The sequence below is a fragment of the Apodemus sylvaticus genome, chromosome 5, assembly GCF_947179515.1.
Source record: "Apodemus sylvaticus chromosome 5, mApoSyl1.1, whole genome shotgun sequence".
Taxonomy (NCBI): Eukaryota; Metazoa; Chordata; class Mammalia; order Rodentia; family Muridae; genus Apodemus; species Apodemus sylvaticus.
Genome location: NC_067476.1, coordinates 3,669,933 through 3,693,102, shown reverse-complemented (window position 1 = coordinate 3,693,102; position 23,170 = coordinate 3,669,933). Strand labels below are relative to the sequence as shown.

Genomic DNA, 23,170 nt, shown 5'->3' with positions numbered 1-23,170 from the left:
TATTAGAATGGCTTCCATGCTGTGATCATGCCCAACAATGGCTGTCTACTGACAGAAGGTCCAAGAATGCAGTAGTTGTTCACTCTGCAAGGCTGGATATTTATCTCAGTATACCCCGGAATCGTGAAGAAGTAGGCTCAGAAGGAGTAGACTTCTTCAGTGACAGCGAGAGCAAGCTCCTTCCTTCACACCGCGGACTAGGCTCCAGCAGAAGGCATGGTCCAGATTAAAGGTGGTGGATCCTCCCCCTTCTAAGGTCTGGATTAGAAGCGGGTCTTCCCACTTTAAATGATGAAAGTTAGAAAAAAAATCCCTCAGAGGTTGCATCCGACTGCTTCTGTTTTAGTTAATTCCAGATATAGTCAAGTTGAAAACCAAGGGTAGAACTATGTTTAGTTCTAAGTCTTTCTGGAGTTTAGAATGCTAATGCACCAAGGAGCCTGTCTCTGTTGAGCAGATGAAGGTGAAGATATCTCTGGCACCATTTGTGGGTCTTGGCATAGCCCTTGATGGCTGGTGCGGGAGTGGGCTCTTGCTTAGGTTAGACCCCAGGGTCCCAGAGCCTGACAAGGGCAGTGGGCCGTGCTTTACTCCCTAGGACTGCTTATGGTCAAACCCAGGGCTGCATGCAGAGGGAAACTGCAAGCACTCTGCTCGTTGAGGTACACTGCCAGTCCTGTTTTAAACATGTCATAGATTAATGCATGCAGGGCTATTTAATATTGCATACTCATCCATTTAACCAGAATATAATGTGCCCATTGTATGCATGTTCCATTATTATATATTATGTATTATTTATTATATTATACTCATCCATTTTAACCAGAGTATAATGTGCCCATTATATGCATGTTCCATGATCAATTTTCTCCTTTTTTTGTGAAAAGCAGTAGACTATTTCTGATTTTGACTTTTATGAAGAGCTACGTGAAGATGCCTGCATATATTGTCTATAAAGTTAGAAGTGGCTTCCTGAGTCACAGGGCTGCTCATTTTAACATTTACTGGAATTAGCCAGGCGCTCTCTGAAATGATTCTGCAGATTTTTCTTCCTTCAGCAGAGCTGTTGGGAGAAACAGCACCAGTCTTAACATAGCCTGCTCAGTTTGGGGTGTGAATCTCCCTGGCTGCCAATGGCTCTGAATAGCTTTTTTCCTCCCTTCTTGTGACTTTTTGATTTTTCTGGTAAGCATTTTGTAATTTTCATGTGATTTATGGGGATTTATTTTTCCTCGATGTCAATTGTTTAATTGTTTTCTGCTACATGTATGGAAGTGCCTTTGCCTTTCCCTTCCTTATCTTCGTTTTTATCTGATGTGCGTGCGTGCGTGCGTGCGTGAGTGTGTGTGTGTGTGTGTGTGTGTGTGTGTGGTGGTTAGTGAGCCTAGGTCTTGTGCATGCTGGGCAAGTGCCCTACAGAAAGCTATAGCCCAGCCCTCTTTTAATTTTGTGACAGGGTCTCACTAAGTTACCCATCCTCGCCCGGTGGTGGTGGCGGCGGCGATGCACGCCTGTAATCCCAGCACTCTGGGAGGCAGAGGCAGGCGGATTTCTGAGTTCCAGAACTACAGAGTGAGTTCCAGGACAGCCAGGGCTATACAGAGAAACCCTGTCTCGAAAAAAAAACAAATCCAAAAAAGAAGAAGAAGTTACACATGCTCATGTTGATGTTGCTCTGTAGCTCCAGACAGCCTAGAACGCCTGGGTTTCACGCCTCAGCTATCCAAGTAGCTGAGATCATAGGACATGTCTTTGGGCCAAGCTAAAAATACATTTTTCATTTTCTTGATACTAACACTTTTCAATTATTACTTTGTAGTTTGATTTTTTTTATTCATTGACATCCTTCAGTGTTTAATATTGGTTTTTTAAAAATTTATATATGTGGCTATTTTGCTGCTAGTGCAGTGCCTGTGGGGGCCAGAATATGTCATTAGGTCCCTTGGAACTGGAGTTAGGGATGGTAGTGTGCTGCTATATAGGTGCCTGGGAATCAAACCCAGGCCTTCTGCAAGGGAACAGTACTATCCAGCCCTTCATTCTATTAATAATATAATTCTAATCTTTTTAAAAAGACTATATATCTATATCTATATCTATATCTATATCTATATCTATCTATCTATCCATCCTGTAGCAGTCTTCAGGCACACCAGAAGAGGGCATCAGATCCCATCACAGATAGCTGTGAGCTACCATGTGGCTGCTGGGAATTGAACTTAAGACCTTCAGAAGAGCAGTCGGTGCTCTTAACCACTGAGTCATCTCTTCAGCCCTATTCTTTCTTTTTAAAGAAAGATTTATTTGTTTTTGTTCAATCCAGTTCAGAAAGATTTTTTATATGTGTGTGTCTGTTCAGCTCAGAACATTTATTTATTTGTGTGTGTGTGTGTTAATGGTTTTCCTCGTGTATCTGTATGTGCCATGTGTGTTCCTAGTTCTCAAAGAGGCCAGAAGGGGGTGCTGGATCCCTCCAGCTGGAGCTGCACAGGATGGTGAGCCACCATACAGATGCTGGACATCAAACCTGGGTCTTTATGAGACACAAGTGCTTTTTAACAACTGAGTCATCTCTCAATCTCCAGGTGTTTGAAAACTGTCTCCTGAGACTCCTTGTCCTGGGGCGGACTGATCCCCAACTCTGTGGCAAGGGAGGGGGGATAGCAAACAGCCTAAGGGGATAAGAACACTGCATCTTTGAGAACAGCTAGGAGGCAAACCATTCCAACAGGTTAGTCGTAGTTATCCCATGGTATAAAAATGTTAGCGAAGGTAGGAACCGGAAGCTGGAGGCTCATCTCTGGGGGACGGCTGCCCAGCATACCCAGCATGCCCAGCATGCCCAGCATACCCAGCATGCCCAGCATGCCCAGGCGAAAGCTCTAGCTGTGCTAGCAGTTCATTTCTGCTGCGTGCTGTGAGTGCCAGTGCGGTGCCCTCACCTGCCTGCTGCTTGCCACCTGTTTACTGCAAGTGCGCTTGTTAGAGGACTCTGTGTTGTGACTTTGTGTAGCCCATACACTCCCATGTGCTCATCCTGCCTTGCCTTGCCTTTGTCCTACAATACTTTTAATCTTTCTCTGTAATTTCTTCATGAGTTTTTGATTATTCAGGAGCCTGTTGTCTAATTTCCCAGTGTTTGTATAATTTTCATAGTTGTCAATTCTAATTTTCTTTCATTGTGGTTAGAAAAGACGCATGTTGTGATTGTTTCGGGTAGTGTATGGTCTCTTCCAGAGGATGTTTTGTGTGATAAGAGACTGTAAATATAAATTGTGGTATGAAATGTCCTATAACTATGTTAGGTCCATTGGGTCTAGACCTCATTTAACTGATGTTCCTTTTTGATTTCTGTGTGGGAGATGTGCTCATTTGATGACCGTGGGGTTCTGAGGCCTTCAGTTATCGCTGCAGTGGAACCTTCTCTCCCGGGTCTTGTAATTGTCTCGTGTGCTTGTTGGGTTCCAGCGATGCACGCAGTTGTTGTCTTCTCTTGCAACCCCTCCTTTCATTCAGGTTCAGTTCTTTGGCTTTCTTTGTCCTGTTTGTGAAATTGCTTGAGGCAGTGTGAGTTCCTTGTACTTGGCATATTGCTTGGCGTTTTTTTCAAATCCATTTATCTGGTCTACTGAGAGATTTACTTAAATTAAAGATCATTATTCATAGGTAACAAGTGACTCCTGTCATATTAATTATTTCTTGGCTGTTATATATATTTTTTGTTTTTTTCCTATTTTTTAAAATAATCTTTATAATTTGGTAGTTTCTATAGTGGTAAATATCTCTTCCCTTTCTCATTTGTATGTCTTCTCTACCAGTAAGTTCTACATCTCTGTGTATATATATATATTTTTTTCAGAGTACAGCAATTGTTTATTGTGGTGTCAAAGTTTTATTCTTTTTTTGAAAAACATGTTCTTTTATTGAAAAAGGAAGTAAAAACATTTTATGATAAAATTGAAGATTTACATGGAAAATATTTCTGATAAGATAGAAGATATATATATAGAAAAACACGTTAAAATTGACAATTTTTATGGAAAAATTAAAGAGAAAAGTGGTAGACATAAAAACATTGATAAATTAATTAAAAATGAAATAGAAACTTTATGATATAATTGAAGATTTACATGGAAAATATTTCTGATAAAACTGTAGAAAAATGTAGAAAAACATGTTAAAGTTGAAGATTATCATGGAAATTTTATATAGATATAATAATGGTAGGCATAAAAGTATTCCTAAGTTGATTGAAAGTGGAATTTTAAAAATGTTCTGATAAAGTTGAAGATTTACATGGAAAATAGTTCTGATAAAATTGAAGAAATATATAGAAAAACATGTTCAAATTGAAGATTATCATGGAAATTATACAGATAAAATGGTAGGCATAAAAATAATTCTAAGTTGATTGAAGGTGGAATTATAAACATTTTCAAGTAAAATTGAAGATTTACATGGAAAATATTTCTGATAAAATTCAAGAAATATATAGAACATGTTAAAATTAACTATTTCATGGAAAATTATAAAGATAAAATGGTAGATATAAAAACCTTTCTAAATTAATTGAAGGTGGAATTAAAATCATTTTGTGATAAAATCAGAGATTTACATGGAAAACATTTCTGATAAAATAGAAGAGATATATAGAAAAACATGTTAAAATTGAAGATTATCATGAAAAATAATGTAGATAAAATGGTAGACATAAAAATTGAAAATTTACATGAAAAATATTTCTGTTAGTTTATATCTTTTTACTGGGGAATTGAGCCCATTGATGTTTTAGATCAATTTATATCAAGAGATATTAAGGAATAGTGATTGTTGCTTCCTGTTATTTTTGATGTTATTTTTATGTTTGCATGGATATCTTTTTGGGATTTGTTGGAAGATTACTTTCTTGCTTTTTCTAGGGTGTAGTTTCCCTCCTTGTGTTGGCGTTTTCCATCTGTTATCCTTTGTAGGGCTGGATTTGTGGACAGATATTGTATAAATTTGGTTTTATCATGGAATATCTTGGTTTCTCCATCTATGGTGATTGAGAGTTTTGCTGGGTATAGTAGTCTGGGCTGGCATTTGTGTTCTCTTAGGGTGTATATGAGATCTGCCCAGGATCTTCTAACTTTCATTGTCTCTGGTGAGAAGTCTGGTGTAATTCTGATAGGTCTGCCTTTATAAGTTACTTTCTCTTTTCCCCTTAACTGCTTTTAATATTCTTTTTTGCTTAGTGCATTTGGTGTTTTGATTATTATGTGCTGGGAGGACTTTCTGATCTGGTCCAGTCTGTTTGGAGTTCTGAAAGCTTCTTGTATGTTCATGTGCATCCTTTTCTCCAGGTTAGGGAAGTTTTCCTTCTACAATTTTGTTGAAGATATTTACTGGGCCTTTAAGATGTAAATCCTTGCTCTCATCTATACCTATAATCCTTAGGTTTGGTCTTCTCATTGTGTCCTGGAGTTCCTGGATGTTTTGGGTTACAAGCTTTATGCATTTTGCATTTTCTTTGACTATTGAGTAAATGTTTTCTATGCTATCTTCAGCACCTGAGATTCTTTCTTCTATCTCTTGTATTCTGTTATTGATGCTTGCATCTATGACTCCTAAATTCTTTTCAAGGTTTTTTATCTCCAGAGATGTCTCACTTTATGATTTCTTTATTGTTTCTACTTCCATTTTTAGATCCTGGATGGTTTTGTTCAGTTCCTTCACTTGATTGTGTTTTCCTATAATTCTTTAAGGGATTTTTGTGTTTCCTCTTTAAGGGCTTTTACCTGTTGACTGATGTTCTCCTGTGTTTCTTTAAGGGTCTTATTTAAGTCCTTCTTGAAGCCCTCTCAGCATCATGAAATACGATTTTAAGTCCAACTCTTGCTTTTCCAGTGTATTGGGGTATGTGAGACTTGCTGTGGTGGGAGAACTGGTTTCTGATGTTGCCAAGTAGCCTTGGTTTCTGTTGGTAGGGTTCTTGTGCTTGCCTTTTGCAATTTGGTTATCTCTGGTGCTAGTTGGTCTTGCTGTCTCTGGCTGGAGCTTGTTTCTCCTGTGGGCCTATAAGGCTGTGCCCATACTCTTCTGGCAGGGTCTGTGCACAGAGGCTGTGGAGCTGCCTGGCTCCCTGGTGCAAATGGCAGCCTGAAGTCCTCTGTCCCAGCTGCTCCACTGATCTTATGCCCTGTGTGCTCCTAGCTGTTCCCCTCCAGAGAGAAGGTGGAGATCTCACCTCCACGCTCAGAACTGAAAGCGCTGCTGGGAGATCTCTCTCTCCTGGCGGGCCGTGCACAGAAGGCTCTGGAGCTGCCCGGCTCCCCGTGCCCTCTGTATATTTCATGGTGGCTGTTTTCACTTATAGATAAATGATTTTCTTAATCGTGTGTCATAGGGCTGGTCTGGGGAGTACAATGTTTGCTTATGTGAGACAGACTTTATTTCTTCATTTCTGAAGGTAGCTTTGCCGGGTACTGTATGTGTAGCTCAGAATTCCCTTTTAGCACTCTGAATGTATCCTGTTATCTCTCTACCTCCAAGGTTTGTCCTGAGACATCTACCATAATGCAACAGGAGTCCTTTATATGCAACTCTTTAATATGGGATTGGAGAATTCTCCTTTAGTCTTTAACTGTTGCCTGTTCGGTTCTAATGTGTCTTGGAGAGAGTCAAGTTTCACTAGGCCAACGGCTTCATGAATCCAGAAGGCCCGTCTTTCCAAGGCGGACACAGTTCAGCTATTACTTGTCAAATGCACTGCCTGGTCCTCACTGTGCCTCGCTCCCTGGAGCTCCCATGCGCACATTTTCCTTTCCTTTCTCTTGTCTCGTCAGGACCATTTCCTGGCTGGCTGTTGACTGGGCTTGGGTATATCTGATTCTTCTGGCAGGCTGACTATAGCAGGGTGCGTGGTAGGATTGCTGTGGATCTAGTCGTAGGGCTAGGCTTGGGTAGTATAGGCTCATGTAGTGCTGTATTGTTCTTTTCAGAGGGAGGAGCAAGGCTCCTGTCTCCCCCCCCCCCCCCCCCCCCGTCAGGTCAGGGGTCGTACATGTGGGTGACCTGGGCTACTGGCCAGGCCTGCGTCCTTTCTGTGCAACTTGGCCTGTATCTGAGATGAGGGCAGCACGAGTTTAGCTGCCACGTCTCAGAGTTTCTTCAGACTCAGCGCTCTGAGCGGCTCTCGGATCAGGATCTCACAGCCATTTCTGTGTACATGGTGGAATGGAGGTAGAGTCTGAGAAGTGAAAATCACATGGCAACTAGTTTCAAGCTGATGTGGAACATCTCAGCTTAGGTCACTGGGTGACGCACACAGAATGGACTGCTGCTCTGGTAGTAATGCCATATGAACTGTGTTCGGGGTCTGTGAGGGATGTGGGAGTCCTGTGCAGTCCCTTGCCACAGCAGCACAGAACAAGCTGTTCTGATCAGGCCACAGCGCAGATGCCTTGCTTTCCTCTCAGTAGGCTGTTACTGGTTTTTATGCTTACTTCATTAAAAATCCTGTCTTCAGGGTCAGAAAACCTCACTAGTCCCTCTAGTCAGAAGGACAGGTTTCCTTGAGCTTTCTTCTCTTGACCCCCAGGAGCCAGGCTGCAGGGAAAAGGACCAGGCACGGATTATTTACTTCCTGTTGCTGGGATAAATACTAGGACAGGGCAGCTATGGAAGGGCGCTCGCTCCACAGGATGCTCATGGTTTCAGCCTTTCTGCTGATGCCACTGCATGATGATGTTCTCCCAAGTCCCTGAACCCGCCTTCCAGTCCCTATTCCCCTGGAGTAGCATGAGAAGGGGGTTGGGGTGTGGCTCAGGCGTCCTGCAGGATCGTCTCCCTCTGCACATTGCCGGCCATCTTTTATGGCACAGTTAGGGTCGGTTTGGGACTATGGTTCAGCACGGACCCAGTTGGAGTCGGTGCACCTGCCACTTAGATAATGGGTTAAGTGCCCGTCAGATGATGTCTTCCAACTAGGGACAGCATACAGAGGAAGTCCTTACCAGTACTCCTTCAGGGCCAGTTCTGTCTCCCTTTGCCAGGCTGTGACCTGCTCTGGCTCGTGGTTGGGTGGTAGGGGACACAGGAAAACATGTGTTGCTGCTCTTGGGAGAAATGGTACACAGGTGGTGGAATGGGTGTTGTTTTTCATAGCCGCACACACGAGTGCTGTGTTTTTCCTAGGCTCACATAGGCGCCGGAATGAGTGTTGTTTTTCCTAGACTTACTGTGGAGACTCTTACATGCTTTGCTATTGTTCCTGCCAGGATTCTCGCCACAGCTGGAACCGACTTTGACCTGCGCACCCTGAGGGCTGTGCGCGTGCTCAGACCCCTGAAGCTGGTGTCTGGAATTCCAAGTAAGTTGGGCTAGCACAGCCAGGCTCAGTAGAATACTTCTACCCACATCAAAACTGTGGCTACGAAGTGTTGGGCCTTATGAACACTTTGTGTTTGTGTGTGTGTGTGTGTGTGTGTGTGTTTGTGTGTGCTGGGATTGAACCCAGAGCCTTGTGACACCAAACACACACTGTGCCACTGAGCTGCACCCTTACTCATGAGAGGTCTGCTTTTGACATCAAGAAAAGAGGAACGGGCTATCTTGATGCTGTGATAAACATCATTACCACAAAGTAGCTTACAGAAGAGTTTATTTTCATTTACAGTGCTGGAGGGTTCAAGCCCCTCGTGGTGGGGAGCATAGCAGCAAGTGGCCGGGGCAGGAAGTCCAAAGATCACATCTCAGACACATAGGAAGCACTGAGAGAGAACAGGAAACGGACCAGGCTATAACGTCTCACTCCCCCTCCTCAGGGATGCATTTCCCCCAGGAAGGCTTTATGTCCTAAAGTTCAAGAACCTTACCAAACAATTCTTCAAACTGGGGACCCGGTGAATACTTGAGCGCATGGGGAACATTTCTGATTCAAACCACAAGGACCTTTCCAGTTCATTCTTCCCAAATCCCAGAGCGTGGCCCTCTATTTTTACTGGCTTGCGTGTCTACTTCTTAGCTTCACTCTCTGGGACTGAAGAGCAGAGATCAAGCAGAGGTAGAACAGGAACAGCCTAAGGCTGTGGAAGGCGACCCTGGCTTAGCCCGAGACAGAGCCGAGGCGGGCGTCACCAAGTCGTGCTCTGGGCCACTCGAGGAGCCAAACGTGGGCAGGAGGACGCCTGACGGATGCAGGTGTTCCCTCATGGCTATTCCCTTAGTTCAGCAGAGACTCGGCTCTCCATTTACTAAGAGCCTGGACAGGGACTCGTGTTGTTTGTCCTGAGACTACGACAGGAAAACCATTGGTTGGCTTCCTGTTCTCCTTAGAATAGGCAAGGATTCGGCTCATATCTAAGAGCTGAGGAGGGAAGGGTGAGGAATTGAGGGTTATAACCTTTGTCTAGGTTCTCTGTCCTAGGCCAGTGGCAAACACTTCTGGTTTTGGAGGATTGCCTTTCTTTCCTGAGGAGATTAATCTAGCAGGAATCTCCATGCTTACGTCCCAGGATCCCCTGCTCCTTATCCCCCAGGTTCCCTGGTCCTCCCTCTTAGGATGCTTCCTTTTCTGTGTGTTTCCCTCTCTTTTTTCCTTAGGGTTTTCTGCTCTCTTCAGACACTGAATCCTCCTTTCCCTTTCTTGCCCTTGCCGGTTCCCTGTCCCTGATTCAGGTTCTCCCCACTTTCAGGCCTGAGCACCCCACTTCCCCTCAGGCCCCCGCTCTGCCTGTTTGCCCATACAGGCACTCGCTGTGCCCCTTGCTGGCGCTGCCTCTTCTGCCTTCTGACTTTCCCTGCTGTCCCCTGACTCCAGGCTTGCAGGTGGTGCTCAAGTCCATCATGAAGGCCATGGTCCCGCTGCTGCAGATTGGGCTGTTACTCTTCTTTGCTATCCTCATGTTCGCCATCATCGGCCTCGAGTTCTATATGGGCAAATTCCATAAGGCCTGTTTCCCCAACAGCACAGGTAAGCCCTCAGGGCCCCGAGACCGGCACCTGTTCCAGGGCCAGAGCGGCTTTTGAGCTTCCAGACCTAGGAAGTAGAACTTATATTCTAGTAGCTTGATTAATAGTGATAAGTAAATTACCACATGGATGAAATAACCCTATAAAACATCTACGAAGGAAACAAAAGTACTCGGTACAGAATAGCTTGGGGCATGCTCTGCAAAAGGTCCTGGGGCGGCCTTAATGGGAAGAACGGAGGGAGGGTTTTGAGTGTGGCGTGGCATCTTCTGGTCCTGCTGGTGTAGTGGAGAGGCAACAGCAGAAGCGAGTAGGTAGGAGAGAGTCTGGTGCAGGAGCCCTGGGTCCTCCGAGGTACAGCTGCAGGGAGCCACGCTCACAGACTGGGCACAAACCAGAGGGCGTTTGGAGGGTTGAGTTATGATTAAATAAAACGAGAGAACCACATCTTTTAGATGTTTTAGATGTAGTGAAAGCTCCGGCTAAAATTTAAAAGTTCATTATTAGGAAAAATGTTTTATTAAACTGAAAGTAAGTTATTTTGTCAAATCCCTGCAAATATTAAATATCATGGTAAGTTCAGAGCTTTTCCTTTAAAGTATAAAACAAAACAAGCCACGGGCAGTGGCCTCTAGTCTGTATTGTGTGGTGAGTTATGGCACTCCCATGAGGCAAGGCAGTGAGGGAAACTCATGTCAAGAATTACAGAGGGAACAGAACTGTCATTATGCACAGAGAAGGCAACTGGCCACAAATACTCAACCGATGGTACCTCTGAAGTCCTTAAGCAAGCAAACCATAAGAGAAATAAACTTGATAATCATTTATCAGACTTTGCCCAGCTCCTCTCTCTTTTCCCCAGGCTGGGAGAAGGAAGTCAGGCTACAGTTAGAGTTGGCTTACAAGTGTCTGCTACTGCTGATTTCAAGATGAAGGGATCCATCCTGAGCATATTTGTATGGTGATGTAAGGTTCCAGGAGAGAGGGCAGGTGAGCGGGGAGGTGAGAGGGCTGACCCCAGCTGAGGTAGAGGCAGGCGCTGTAAGGTTAGTGAGAGGATAGGTCAGGTGCAGGAGTGCTGGAGGGTGGGGCAGTGACTTGACGGAGACTTAGGTCTCAGGCATGCTCTACTCTCCACACAGATGCAGAGCCTGTGGGTGACTTTCCCTGTGGCAAGGAGGCTCCTGCTCGTCTGTGTGAGGGTGACACGGAATGCCGGGAGTACTGGCCGGGACCCAACTTTGGCATCACTAATTTTGACAACATCCTTTTTGCCATCTTGACGGTGTTCCAGTGTATCACCATGGAGGGCTGGACTGACATCCTCTACAATGTGAGTGCATCTTGGTCTCTGTCTCAGGAACTTTCCTGCCCAGTTGCATGAGTGCAGAGAGGGTCAGTGACTGGACAGGAAAAAAGGGGGCGGAGCGAAGAGTTGCAGAGAGAGCAGGCTCAGGACCACTGTTCTGAGATCTGCTCACCTAACGATTTCTGCCAGTTGCTTGCCTTGTTGGCACAGGCATGGTTTCAAGCGCGGGAATGTGTCGTGTTCTTTTTAATATTTCCCGCAACAGGCCCTAGCCGTGGTGGTAAGCTCTGGAGCTCTCGGGATCTGAGGGGTCTCTCTTAGGGACACCTGTGACTGAGAGTACTTGCCCAGTCCACAGCCTCCTACTACAAACGTGGAACAGAGACCCCTTTATCCAGGTGTCGCATCAGGATCTGGGGGGTCAGTGTGAACTTGTCCTCCTTTATGAGGAGGAGACTGTTAGCCTGTTAGCAGGAGCGGTGTCACAGAGCTGCTGCTGCTCTTGGTGATGGTGCAGTGAGCTGCTACTTGTTTAGCCTCTTGGGATGAGTCATGCCACACTTCCATTGGCCTGTTGTGCAAATGATTAAAAACAGGTTGTAGGGAAGCTGATTAATTTGCCCAGGCTCCAGGCCTGTAGCCTGCTGTTAACCTCTAGCGTATTTCTGTTTGGGATTTTCTAGATTGAGTCGAGGGCCAGCGAGGTCTGAGGGCCAGGTAAAGTGGAGTAGGGTTAGGCCTGTGTTGAGGCCCAGAAACCTCTCCACGCATCTCATACAGGGACGCCCTGGAGCTTGTGTTTCATGTTTGTTTTCTGTCCACTGTCCTGGTTGGTCTTTTTGTCAGCTTGACACAAACTGGAGTTATTGGAGAAGGCGAAACTACACTTGTGAAAATGCCTTCCTAAGATTGGCCCTTAGTCAAGCAATGGAGCATTTCCATAATTAGAGATTGATTTGGAGGGCCCAGCCTACTGTGGTGGGGCCACCTCTGGACAGGTGGTCTTGGGCTGTGTAAGTTAGCAGGCTGAACAAGCCAGTAAGCAGCACTCCTCCACGGCCTTGGCTTCAGTTCCTGCTTTTAGGTTTGTCCCCAGCCTGCCTGCCCAGCCTTTTGTCAGGATGGCCACGTGGCAGCATGGGTCAGATAAAACCTTCCTGACAGGCCAGAGAGATGGGCTCTCTCAGGAAAGCACCGCCAGGACAGCCTGTCTGCCTTCCCTCTCCCTTCCCCTGATTTGACAGCATTGGGTGTGTACCTTCACAAGAAGCCGGGGAGGGTGCAACGGTGGTGTTGGCGTTGCGTAGAGGAACAATGGGGTCCTGTCCGCCTCTCCCTGTGAAGTGACAGCAGTGGCTACCAGCTCAGGAGAGCAGCTCTTGGCAAGAAATAAATTCTTTTTTCCTTTTTTTTTTTTTTTTTTTTTTTGAGACAGGGTTTCTCTGTGTAGCTTTGGCTGTCCTAGAACTCACTATGTAGACCAGGCTGGCCTGGAACTCACAGAGCTCCCCCTGCCTCTGCCCCTCGAGTGCTGGGATTAAGCATACACCACTGCCCAGCTGGCAAGAAATTTGTTAGGCAATTTGTGGACTGGTCATGTCTGATTACTAAATCAAAACTGTTTTTAACTTGTCGGGCAGTGGTGGTACACACCTTTAATCCTAGCACTTGAGAGGCAGAGGCAGGTGGATTTCTGAGTTCGAGGCCAGCCTGGTCTACAGAGTGAGTTCCAGGACAGCCAGGGCTACACAGAGAAACCCTGTCTTGAACACCCCCCCAAACCCCCCTTGGGGGGGACCAAAAAAAAAAAAAACCCCAACCAACCAACCAACCAACCAACCAAGCAACAGAAAACTGTTTTTAACATGAAGGGTTAACATGGGAGTCCTGGTCACTTTTCTGTCACCATGACAAAACTCCATGACCAAAACCAACTGGGAAGCAGCTGAGCGCTTACCTTTGATCCGCAGCATAAGTGGAGAGGGGAGGGAAAAAGCATGCCAACTGGGAAATCCCAAAGCCCACTCCCAGTGACACACATCCTTCACAAGGCCACCCATCCAAATCCTCCCGTCTACAAGCTGGGGACCAAGCTTTCAAATGTATGGACCTATGGGGGGACCGTTCTCATTCAAACTACAACATACTGCTCCCTGACTCCCACCCCCCACAGACTTGTGGCCATATCATAATAAAAACAAACAAACAAACAAAACCCCAAACCAACCAAACAAAACAAAAACAAACAAACAAACAAAAAAGAAAAACAAAACCTCTCCACCCTCTTCCCCTCCCTCCCCCACAGTCTAATGTCCCGTCGTCTTCAGTCTAGGCACAGTTTCAAAGTTTAAACTCAAGTCAAATTCTTTTGTTTTTTTTTTTAAAGATTTATTTATTTATTTATTTTATGTATATATGAACACCACCATTGCTCTCTTGAGACACACCAGAAGAGGGCGCCAGACCCCATTACAGATGGTTGTGAGCCACCATGTGGTTGCTGGGAATTGAACTCAGGACCTCTGGAAGAGCAGTCAGTGCTCTTAACCGCTGAGCCGTCTCTCCAGCCCTCAAGTCAAATTCTTCACTGCTCTCTCCACACTTCCTCACATACAGTGGCAAAGACTACAGATGACCATTCCAGAAGAGAGCCAAGGGACACTGAGAGGAGATACTGGACAGGAGCAAGACTGAGACCCAGCAGGGCAAACTCCGCAGCTATAGGAATAGCTCCACGTCTGGTGGCAAAGGTCTTAATGGTGCCACCCTGCCAGCTTTGCCGACTGCAGCACATTTGTCTCGGGCTGACTGTGCGCCCAGTGTGTAGCTCGCCCTGGCGGACATGCCTTGGCTCCAGCTTCCTCAGCACCTTGGGAGCCACCAACGCGACCAGGCTTCACTTTCATAACTTTACTTAATGGCCTCTCTGGGCCTCCATCAGGGAACCTGGCCTCAGCAGATTTCCTTAACTGTAGAGGAAGATTCCACAACCCTTTATGCCAGTATCCATCCTGACTAAAGCCTGAAAGAACCGCATGGCCAGTGCTACCAGCCTGCCTGCCTGGTCTGGAACCTGGCTCCCTCCTTGGATTGATTACATTTGCATAAACTTTGATTTCCTGAGCAGATAAGTCCTTAGGCCCTTTCACTTCACAGGCTGCAGGATTGGCTGTGGAGTCCCCGCACCACCCCCTTCCTGCCCCACCCCTCTGCATCCCTATCAGCACAAGCCTGGCTCCTACATAAGTTTTCTGATATTCTTTCTCCCCACACTGTACAGTTTTATCTCTTTTTGCCCCACTGGCATTTTTCACTGCAGACCTGCCTGAGAGTGACCACTAGTAACTGTGCGGCGGTCAGTATGAGGCTGTCTTGAAATCACCTCTGCTGGGAAATGAGTCCAGAACTCTTCACCATAGCCTGGGGCAGATTCTCTGCACAGGAGCAGAACCCAACCACATTCTTCTTCAAAGTCCTAGAAGAGTGGCGTCAGCCTCTTGCTAATACTATCCTCCTCGGACACCTCTCGAGCTGGGCTTCACAGCCCACACAGCTATCAGCACTCCTGTCTCCCAAGGAGTAGAAAGTTTGGCCTTGTTGGAAGGATACTCCTCGGGATGGCTCCTTGTCCCTGCTCCTGCTGTTCAACCACTTTCCTGGAACAAGGTCCCAACGCCGTCCCCAATTTCCCAATAAATAGTATGGCCAGGCCTGCCACAGCAGGATCCCAGTCCCTGGTACCAAGTTCTGTCTGAGTTGTTGTCCTATTGCTGTGACAAATCACCAGGACCAAGGCAACGTATAGATGGGAACATTTTTGGGGCTAACTTTCTAGTTTCAGAGGGTGAGGGCATGGCCATCCTGGTGGGGAGCTCGGCAGCAGGCAGGCTGGGGCTGGAGCAGGAGCAGGAGCTGAGAGCTTCCGTCTGATCCATAAACACAGAGCAGAGGAGGAGTGTGAGCTAAGTGAGAATGGTGTGGGCCCACCCCATGCCATAAACTCTTCCAACAAGGCCAAACTTTCTACTTCTTCCACAGCAACTCCCCAGCTGGGGACTAAGTGTTCCAATGTGAGCCTGTGGGGCCGTTCTCATGGCCCCACATGGGCCACATGGCCACAGGGGCTACTAGAGAAGTCATGGGATGTGTCTGATTCCTCTCCAGGAAGGCACATGATGAGAAGAGCCGGGAGGCATGATGGGAGTGTACGCACAGGGCTCTGCTCATGTTACACATGCTTCAGGAAAGAGGCATTTGTTATTAACAGAAACGGGATGTGCTCACTCCTGGGCATGCTCTGAGAGGAAGAGGAGAACCAGAGATGATGTGGTGGGAGCCATTGGGAAACAAGCTGCCTTTTGTTCAGAAGGAAGAGTTGAGAGCAGCTGCTTTCCTAGCTGGGGTTTAGTGCGGAATGGTAGCGGAGCTATGGCTGTTTTGACTCTGAGACTGTAAATAACTGTTGCCATGCTAGAATAAAGACAGCTCCGAGGGAGCGAGAGCCATGAGATGGACACTGAGATTCCGAACAAGTGCAGTGTTGAGAGTTAGGAGAGAGGGCGAGACTCCTGGACAGTGAGTGCAGGTAACAGAAAGATGCCCACAGTCTCACCCTAGTAGGAATCTCCCTTTGGAGGCCAGTTGGGCAGGAGCCACTGAAGGCCTGTGTGCACCTTGTGTGGGGTAGGAGGAATCAGGACTGTGTCCTGGAGTCGGAGAACGCTTGAAGAAGTGGAGTGAGATATTGCTGAGAGGCCAAAGGCCAGTATGTAGCAAGATGGAGGCTGCTGCTATCCTTGAGACAGGCATTCTTGGTTGGGGTGGGGGTGGTCAATCCAGGGTGCAGGGTCTGAAGGGAGACGGCAGAGAAGCGCGGCTGCCGGTAAGACCGCTCTCCCAGGGAGAAGAAGGATGAGAAGTGGCCACAGGAAATGTGGGGTTAAGGAAATGGAATTTCGTAATTAAAACAAAAGAGCGTCATAAAGTCATGGTCAGTTATCCGATGCTGTACAGGAAGACCACGTGTATTCCTACTCCTTATCCTCTCCTTCCAGAGGTACTAACCTGAAATACGTAGTAAATATAACTGACTGGATTGGCTTAGTTGATTTGGCCTGAGTTGTCCCAACAATGGCTGTCTCATACTGGTAGTCACTCAGTCCACAGAGGACGATGTCTCTGCAGTTCTAACCTGGTTCTCGGGGCCTGGAATGTTCTTGGAGAGCTGCTGGTCTCCAGTCTGCTCTAGAAGCTTGGAGAATGTGCATTTCTGTGAAGGCATGCTGCAGTAGCCCCAGCTGGATAAAAGAACTTGCCAGCAGACTGAAGGCAGTTTCTGATTCCCATCTGCTTTATCCGGGTCACCAGCAGATGGCGCTACCCACACAGACTATTTCAGCCTAGGGGGTGGGGGTGGGGGTGGGGGTGGGGGTGGGGGTGGGGGTGGGGGTGGGGGTGGGGGTGGGGGTGGGGTTGCCTGCCCTCCATAGCCACCATTCCTTATCTGTTGTTCTCTGCCCCATCTTGATCTCTGACAACTGGGAGTTTGTTTACTACTGTGTTACTTTCTGATCTCAGTAACGGTATGTGCAGGAAACAAACCACATATAACTTTAGGTCTAACTTTAGGTCAATTTGATTCTCTGGGTTTCTTTAGTGATTCTATTTCTTTGTTAAATTTTGCTTTTATATGTTGAGTTGCTTTCATTATTTCCTTCATTATTTTGTCTCTTTCATGGTCTCTGTTTAGACAGTTGTTGATATCCTCTTTAAAGCCCTTGGACATACTCATACTTGCCATTTTGAAGTCCCTGTGTTGTTCTTCAGCTAAATTGCTTTTCCCAGGGCCTAACATAATAGGGCTGCTCACTTCTGGAGGAGAGATATTGTCTAGGTTGTTCATGTTTGTGTTTTTGTGCTGTGATCTAGACATTTGGAATTATGTTGGAGTTGCTTCTTGGTGAATGGTCTCATCTTTTTTGAGTGGGTTTTCCAGTCTTTGGTTGTTAGTTGCCCACTCTGTGGGGTCCCTGAATCCCACGCAAGTGTGATGTCTGTGTGTGCCTTGTAGACAGTAGTTCAGTAGTTCTGGGTTCTAGCCAGTTGTGTTTGTCGGGTCCCTGATAGAGATGTGTTCTGTAGGCTGGCGGGGAGTCATAAGGCAGGGGATGCGGCTAGAAGAAAAGGCTGACAGGGCTGCTGGGAAGAACGAGGGCCTCTTCAAGAGGCCGAGTTACTAGGGCGTGGAGTGGACTGGGAGGAGAGTTCCTGTGGGTGGCTGCAGCAGTGAGTCTGGACGGATGGGAACAGAAGACAAGCAGGAGGATCAAGGGTCTTTCCTGAGTCCCAGCTAGTGTTGGAGCTATGGGACCTTGGGAGAGAGCAGTTCCGCTAGTTTAATGACTTTTAAAATTTCCTTTGAGACCCTTTTCCGAATGTGACTTTTGCTGATAATACCCTTGTTTGTAGGTGATTACTTTCAAAGCGTGAGATTCCAGGCTTTCCACAGGCTCCTATTGGCAAGAGTTGTTCAGGGCTCAGAGATGGCACCACAGGCTGACTGCTCTGTGATGTCTGGCTGAAGAAGTACACTTACACTAAAGTTCAGTCTTAAAGTTTTTTGTCTTGTTAAGTTGTTACTTTCCTGGCTCTCTCTCTCTCTCTCTCTCTCTCTCTCTCTCTCTCTCTCTCTGTGTGTGTGTGTGTGTGTGTATGTGTGTATATATACATATATGTAGATGTAGATGTATATGATGTGTATGTATATATATAATATTTACATTATTTATGTGTGTGGATGTGGGGTGGGGGTGGGGGTGGGGGGGGGTGGGGGGAAGGAAGCTGAACCTGTAACCTAACTAATGCGACATTCTGCAGGTAGAGGGGTGGGGCTTTGGGCTCCCAGACAAGGTCAGAGAAGGAGCCTGGCTGGCAAAGGGAGTCCTCCATTCTGCCCCAAGCTCAAGAGAGTTGTCTGCAAGTCTCTGCGGCTGGAGGGCGGAGATCCTGACAAGAGCCTTGGTGACAAGCCTGGCTTTTAGACAGGGCTCAGGTGGCCCAACTACCTGTGTGCAGCTCCCTAGAGGGCGGTGCCCATCCTCAGTGCCCACCTCATTTGTGGTTTGCTTCTATAGTAGCTACACATGGAGAAAGGGATTCACTGCTACCTTTAGCCAAGTCCACTGGAGTCCATGAACAGATAAACAATTGTGGAATTAAGTTGGGTTCAGGGAGCTTTCTCTTCTGGGGGCTTTGCTATATTCTTAGTTATTCAGATCATGCTGGGTACTGAGCCATTTTGGGCCAGGCCTAGGAGGAGAGACGCAGTCTAAGAGGCTTGTAGAGCATGCAGTGTGGAGCTGCAATTAGCTTGGATTGAAGGCATAACCAGACAGGCTTCACTCTAACCTTGGGGCATATGGAGCCTCTTTTAGGAGGAAGTATCTTTAAAGCTGCTCATAGAAGTCACAGGTATCCTATCACGGAGCTGCCCTACCAGACTGAGGTGAGGTATGTGGTCCTCAGGGGATTCCGAGGAGCCTTTGGCCCTGGGCTTGTTACCATTGCTGGGCAATGGCTGGAAGTGTGCAGTTTCTCAGGTCTTCTAGAAGCCTACACCCAGGGAAGGTTTTGTGAGTCAAAACTGGGTCTGACCACCCCCTGGAGCCCCCAGGGACTGGACAACCAACCAAAGAATACACGTGGAGTGACTCATGGTACTGGCCACATATGTGGCAGAGGACGGCCTTGTTGAACATAGGTGGGAGGAGCCGCCCTTGGGCCTGAGGGTGTTCAATGCCCCAGTTCAGGGGAATGCCAGGGTGGGAGGACCTTCGTAGAGGTAGGGGGAGGAGGGAATGGGATAGGGGGCTTCCGAAAGGGAGACCAGGAAAGGGGAAAACATTTGAAATGTAAATAAAGAAAATATCCAATAATAATAAAAAGAAAAGATCCAGTAGATTAGCCAGTTCTCTGCTCTAAAACAAACAAACAAACAAACAAACAAAGGCAACCAAACCGAAAAAACCAAATGGGTCTGACCAACATCTGAACTCCCTGCCTGGATGCTTCTGAGGAGGCCTCCCAGGGGCCAGCGCATTGATATGACCATAGGTGTTTGCCTCCCTCTCTCGCCTCCTGTTTTCCAGACAAATGATGCGGCTGGCAACACGTGGAACTGGCTATACTTCATCCCTCTCATCATCATTGGCTCCTTCTTCATGCTCAACCTGGTGCTGGGTGTGCTTTCGGGGTAAGAACCATGGGCTGGGGCGTGCCCACGTATTCTTAGGCCCATGGTACACAACGCCCTGTTTTCTGCACACAGCTCCTGTTTGGAGCTTCTGTCCTATATGGGACAAGGAAGTTATGTCACAAAGATGGTAAAAAGGGTCAGGCCTGACCTGACTCTGCCCTACCTGAACAACACAATCCCTGATGGCTCCATTTGTCTCGTTCTGAGACTTCTGATCAGGCCTATGGCTCCCACGATGGGTGGAGACAGCGTTATAGCCTCAGAGAGCCGCTGTCAGCATAAAGAGTAGATATCGGGGATAGTGCTCTCTGCTTCTGTGTGCATCTTGTACTAGGGGACCTTTGCAGGGGACCTTTGCAGAGGCCACTTGAACTTTCAGTTTAGGCGACTGACTTAGTCACTGTTCTATTGCTATGAAGAAGATCCGTAACCAAGACAACTATTAAAAGAGAAGGCATTCAGTTGGGGGCTGACGAACAGTTTTAGAGGCTTCATGTTTTTATCATCGTGGCTGGAAGCATGGAAGTGTGCAGGCAGACACTGGAACAGTAGCTGGGAGTTGTGCATCTTGATAGAGAGTGATAGAGATAGAGCAGACAGACAGACAGACAGACAGACTGTTGGTACTCTGTCTGGACTCCACCCCCACAGTTACCTGGCAACAGCTATGTAGGCCTGGCCCACTATAAAAGGGGATGCTTGGCCCCTCCTCCCTCTCTCCCTCTCTCTTGCCCCCTTGCTCCTCCTCTGTCCCCATTTTCTTCCCCACCTCTCCATGTGGTCATGGCCAGCCTCTCCTTCTCTCTCCTTCTCTCTGTCTTTCCCTGCCTCTACTACCCTCTTAACTCTCCTCCCCATGCCCTGAATAAACTATTCTGTGCTGTACTGTTGTTTGGCTAGTCCCTCGGGGAAAGGGGATGCCTTGGCACGGGCCTGCTAAGGCATCCCCTTTCCTCATTCCTCCTTTCTCTTATGATCACAACACACAAAGACAGACAGACAGACAGACAGACAGACAGCCTCTGACCCTCTGGACCCAGTGTGGACTTCTGAAACCTCAAAGCCCATCTCTTGGAGAACGCAAGTTCTCCAAGAAGGCCACACCTTCTAATGCCTCTCAAACAGTGCCACTCTCTAATGACCAAGCATTCAAATATGTGCACCTGTGGGGGCACTCCTATTCAAACAGCACAATGGCAGAGTAGAACTAGTCTGATTAGTAGGCTTAACTAAGGCTGAGAAGGCACCCGAGGACAGGGTGTCTCAACCGAGATCCAAGGTTAGCAATGAGCCTGGCAGAGGATGGGTAAGAGCTGGGTAAGCAGGGCACACTAGGCTGTCAGCTCAGCCCTAGTGAGGTGTGGCACTGGAGTGTTCTGGATCCCCCGAACTGGAGCCAGGGCATGTGGTGCGGCGAGGGCACAGGAGCAGGCAGGAGCAGGCAGGAGCAGGCAGGAGCAGGCAGGAGCCTGCCTCCAGGCACGAAGCTTCTAAAGTAACACCGTCCCGCATCCCCGTGCTCACTGCAGCTGCTTGTCTTCCTTCCCACACGGTGTAGAGAGTTTGCCAAGGAGCGGGAGCGAGTTGAGAACCGCCGCGCCTTCCTGAAGCTCCGCAGGCAGCAGCAGATTGAGCGAGAACTGAATGGGTACTTGGAGTGGATCTTCAAGGCAGGTGCGTGCGTGCGTGCGTGCGTGTGTGTGTGTGTGTGTGTGTGTGTGTGTGTGTGTGTGTGTGTGCGCGCGCGTGCAGCTGCACTTCCTGTCTGTACTATGCTCACCTGCTGTCATCTAGGCCTCCTGGGCTCAGGGGTGCAGCTCAGTGCAGAAGGCTGACTCCTAGCACACTGTCACATGATGCTCACAGCCCTGTCACTCCATGCTGAACCTGAGTACCCTGCTATTGCTCCACCCTTTCTGTCACCCTTGCTCTGAACTTTGTACACCTAAGCTCTGACACACCTCCTCCACCCCATCTCTGTGTGAGCTGCTCCCTTCCATGTGGGCTGCTCTTCTGCCTGAGGTCTTACCAAGGCTTGCTCAGTGATAAACTTACACACACAGTCATAAATCCATACAGCTGCTGTCTAGGAGGACTATTTGCAGGTTGGACCTGGGGTGGACTTAACGCTGCTGTGTCTCTGCTTGGGACATGGTTTGGGTATTGGTAGGAGGCATGCAGTCACAGCCTGCTGATGTGGGCATGTATAATGGGGCACGCAGGTCCTTCAGATCACTTCCACAGGGTATCCTGGAATGAGGCCTTTTCAGGGGATGGATAGAAAGGTCTTAACCTGAGCTTTGTCCCTCACAGAGGAAGTCATGTTGGCAGAGGAGGACAAGAATGCAGAAGAGAAGTCCCCTTTGGATGGTAAGTGGCCTCCATATCACTCCTGTTAGATGCCCTTACATTTATCATGCTAACACAGGAGTCATAGAATCTGAGTGGCCTGGTTATATCTCTGTTGGAAGTTATGCTGGACAATGTTGCTTCAGGGTTTGAGGGTTGCAGGGTTGGCCTGCAGGGTTTGAGGTGAGCTGTCTGTCTCTTGACTTAGGATTAGCCCTAAGGCTGCAGAAGACTCTGGATACCATTCAGGGCCCTTAGTAGAGCTGGCAGCCTCCACTGCAGGGCATCTGCAGTTGTCTGCACAGCCTCAGCCACAGGGAGGCTGAGGTTGGGGGCAGACGTATGGTGTGCAGTCTTCTCTGCTGATCTGTCTTCTGAGAGCACATCTGTACTAGCCCCACCCCACCCCACCCTCATACTTGCCCTTGCCCCAGATGTCTTCTTGGTGGTCATGCCTCCCTAGTGTCCTTGTCTTGGAGGGAAGAGAAAGACGAGTGACCCTTAAATTTTCATGTCCTTTCTGTGTGAGGAATGAGAAGGGCCCAAGCGCCAGGGTCAGGGAGTTGCTTTGCCTCATTGTGGGGACAGGAGCTGTGGACTGTTCTCAGCTGAAAAGATGCCTTGAGATGGGTTCCCGAGGCTACCATTCACACTGGTCTCTACCACCCATTGTTTAAAGCAGTGTTGAAGAGAGCTGCCACCAAGAAGAGCCGAAACGACCTCATCCACGCGGAAGAGGGGGAGGATCGGTTTGTAGACCTCTGTGCTGTTGGTGAGTCTCTGCAGATGCTACTGATGCTAGGAAGCCCCTGACTGGATGTAGAGCACAGACATGGGCTTCTTCAGGCATCTCTGACTTCTGGGACTCTAGCCTCCATGGTACCTGGGTCACACCATGAACCCAGGAGGAAGGCACAGTTTCTGCTCATCTCCCCTTGATCCTCCCTTTCCTTGGCATGGGCCTTTAATATCCTGCCTCCGTGTCCTCCTTCTTAGATGGTGAAACGAGACTGGTTAATTTTTCTTACAGAGCTAGGAATTTTCTCTCCCTCAGTGCCGCAAATACCTGGCATTTCCCTTTGGGAAGCCCTAATGTGCTTCTTCTCCTGCCGCTGTGTGGGAGAAGCACAGACGCCAGCAGTGCCAAGGCCACATAGCACTCCATCTGGCTCCCAGCACTGAGGCAGTGACTGCCCCGGAGTAGATCACATCTGGATCTTGCTCCATGCCTGTTGGTGTCTGTGCCCCAGCCCTCGCTGGCCTTCCCTGCAGCCTCTCCTTGTACTTTTCTAGTTTTTTTTTTC

General features: G+C 47.8%; 1 protein-coding gene across 1 annotated transcript in view; it reads left to right on the top strand.

The window, feature by feature from the left end:
• The window catches only part of Cacna1b (calcium voltage-gated channel subunit alpha1 B), a 166,376-nt gene that overhangs the window by 24,678 nt on the left and 118,528 nt on the right, over positions 1-23,170 (top strand). The window contains exons 4-10 of the mRNA XM_052181770.1: positions 8,262-8,353; positions 9,803-9,955; positions 11,097-11,287; positions 19,411-19,514; positions 21,076-21,191; positions 21,831-21,887; positions 22,549-22,638. Coding sequence (XP_052037730.1) covers positions 8,262-8,353; positions 9,803-9,955; positions 11,097-11,287; positions 19,411-19,514; positions 21,076-21,191; positions 21,831-21,887; positions 22,549-22,638 — 803 coding nt within the window. The remainder of the gene's footprint in view (positions 1-8,261; positions 8,354-9,802; positions 9,956-11,096; positions 11,288-19,410; positions 19,515-21,075; positions 21,192-21,830; positions 21,888-22,548; positions 22,639-23,170) is intronic.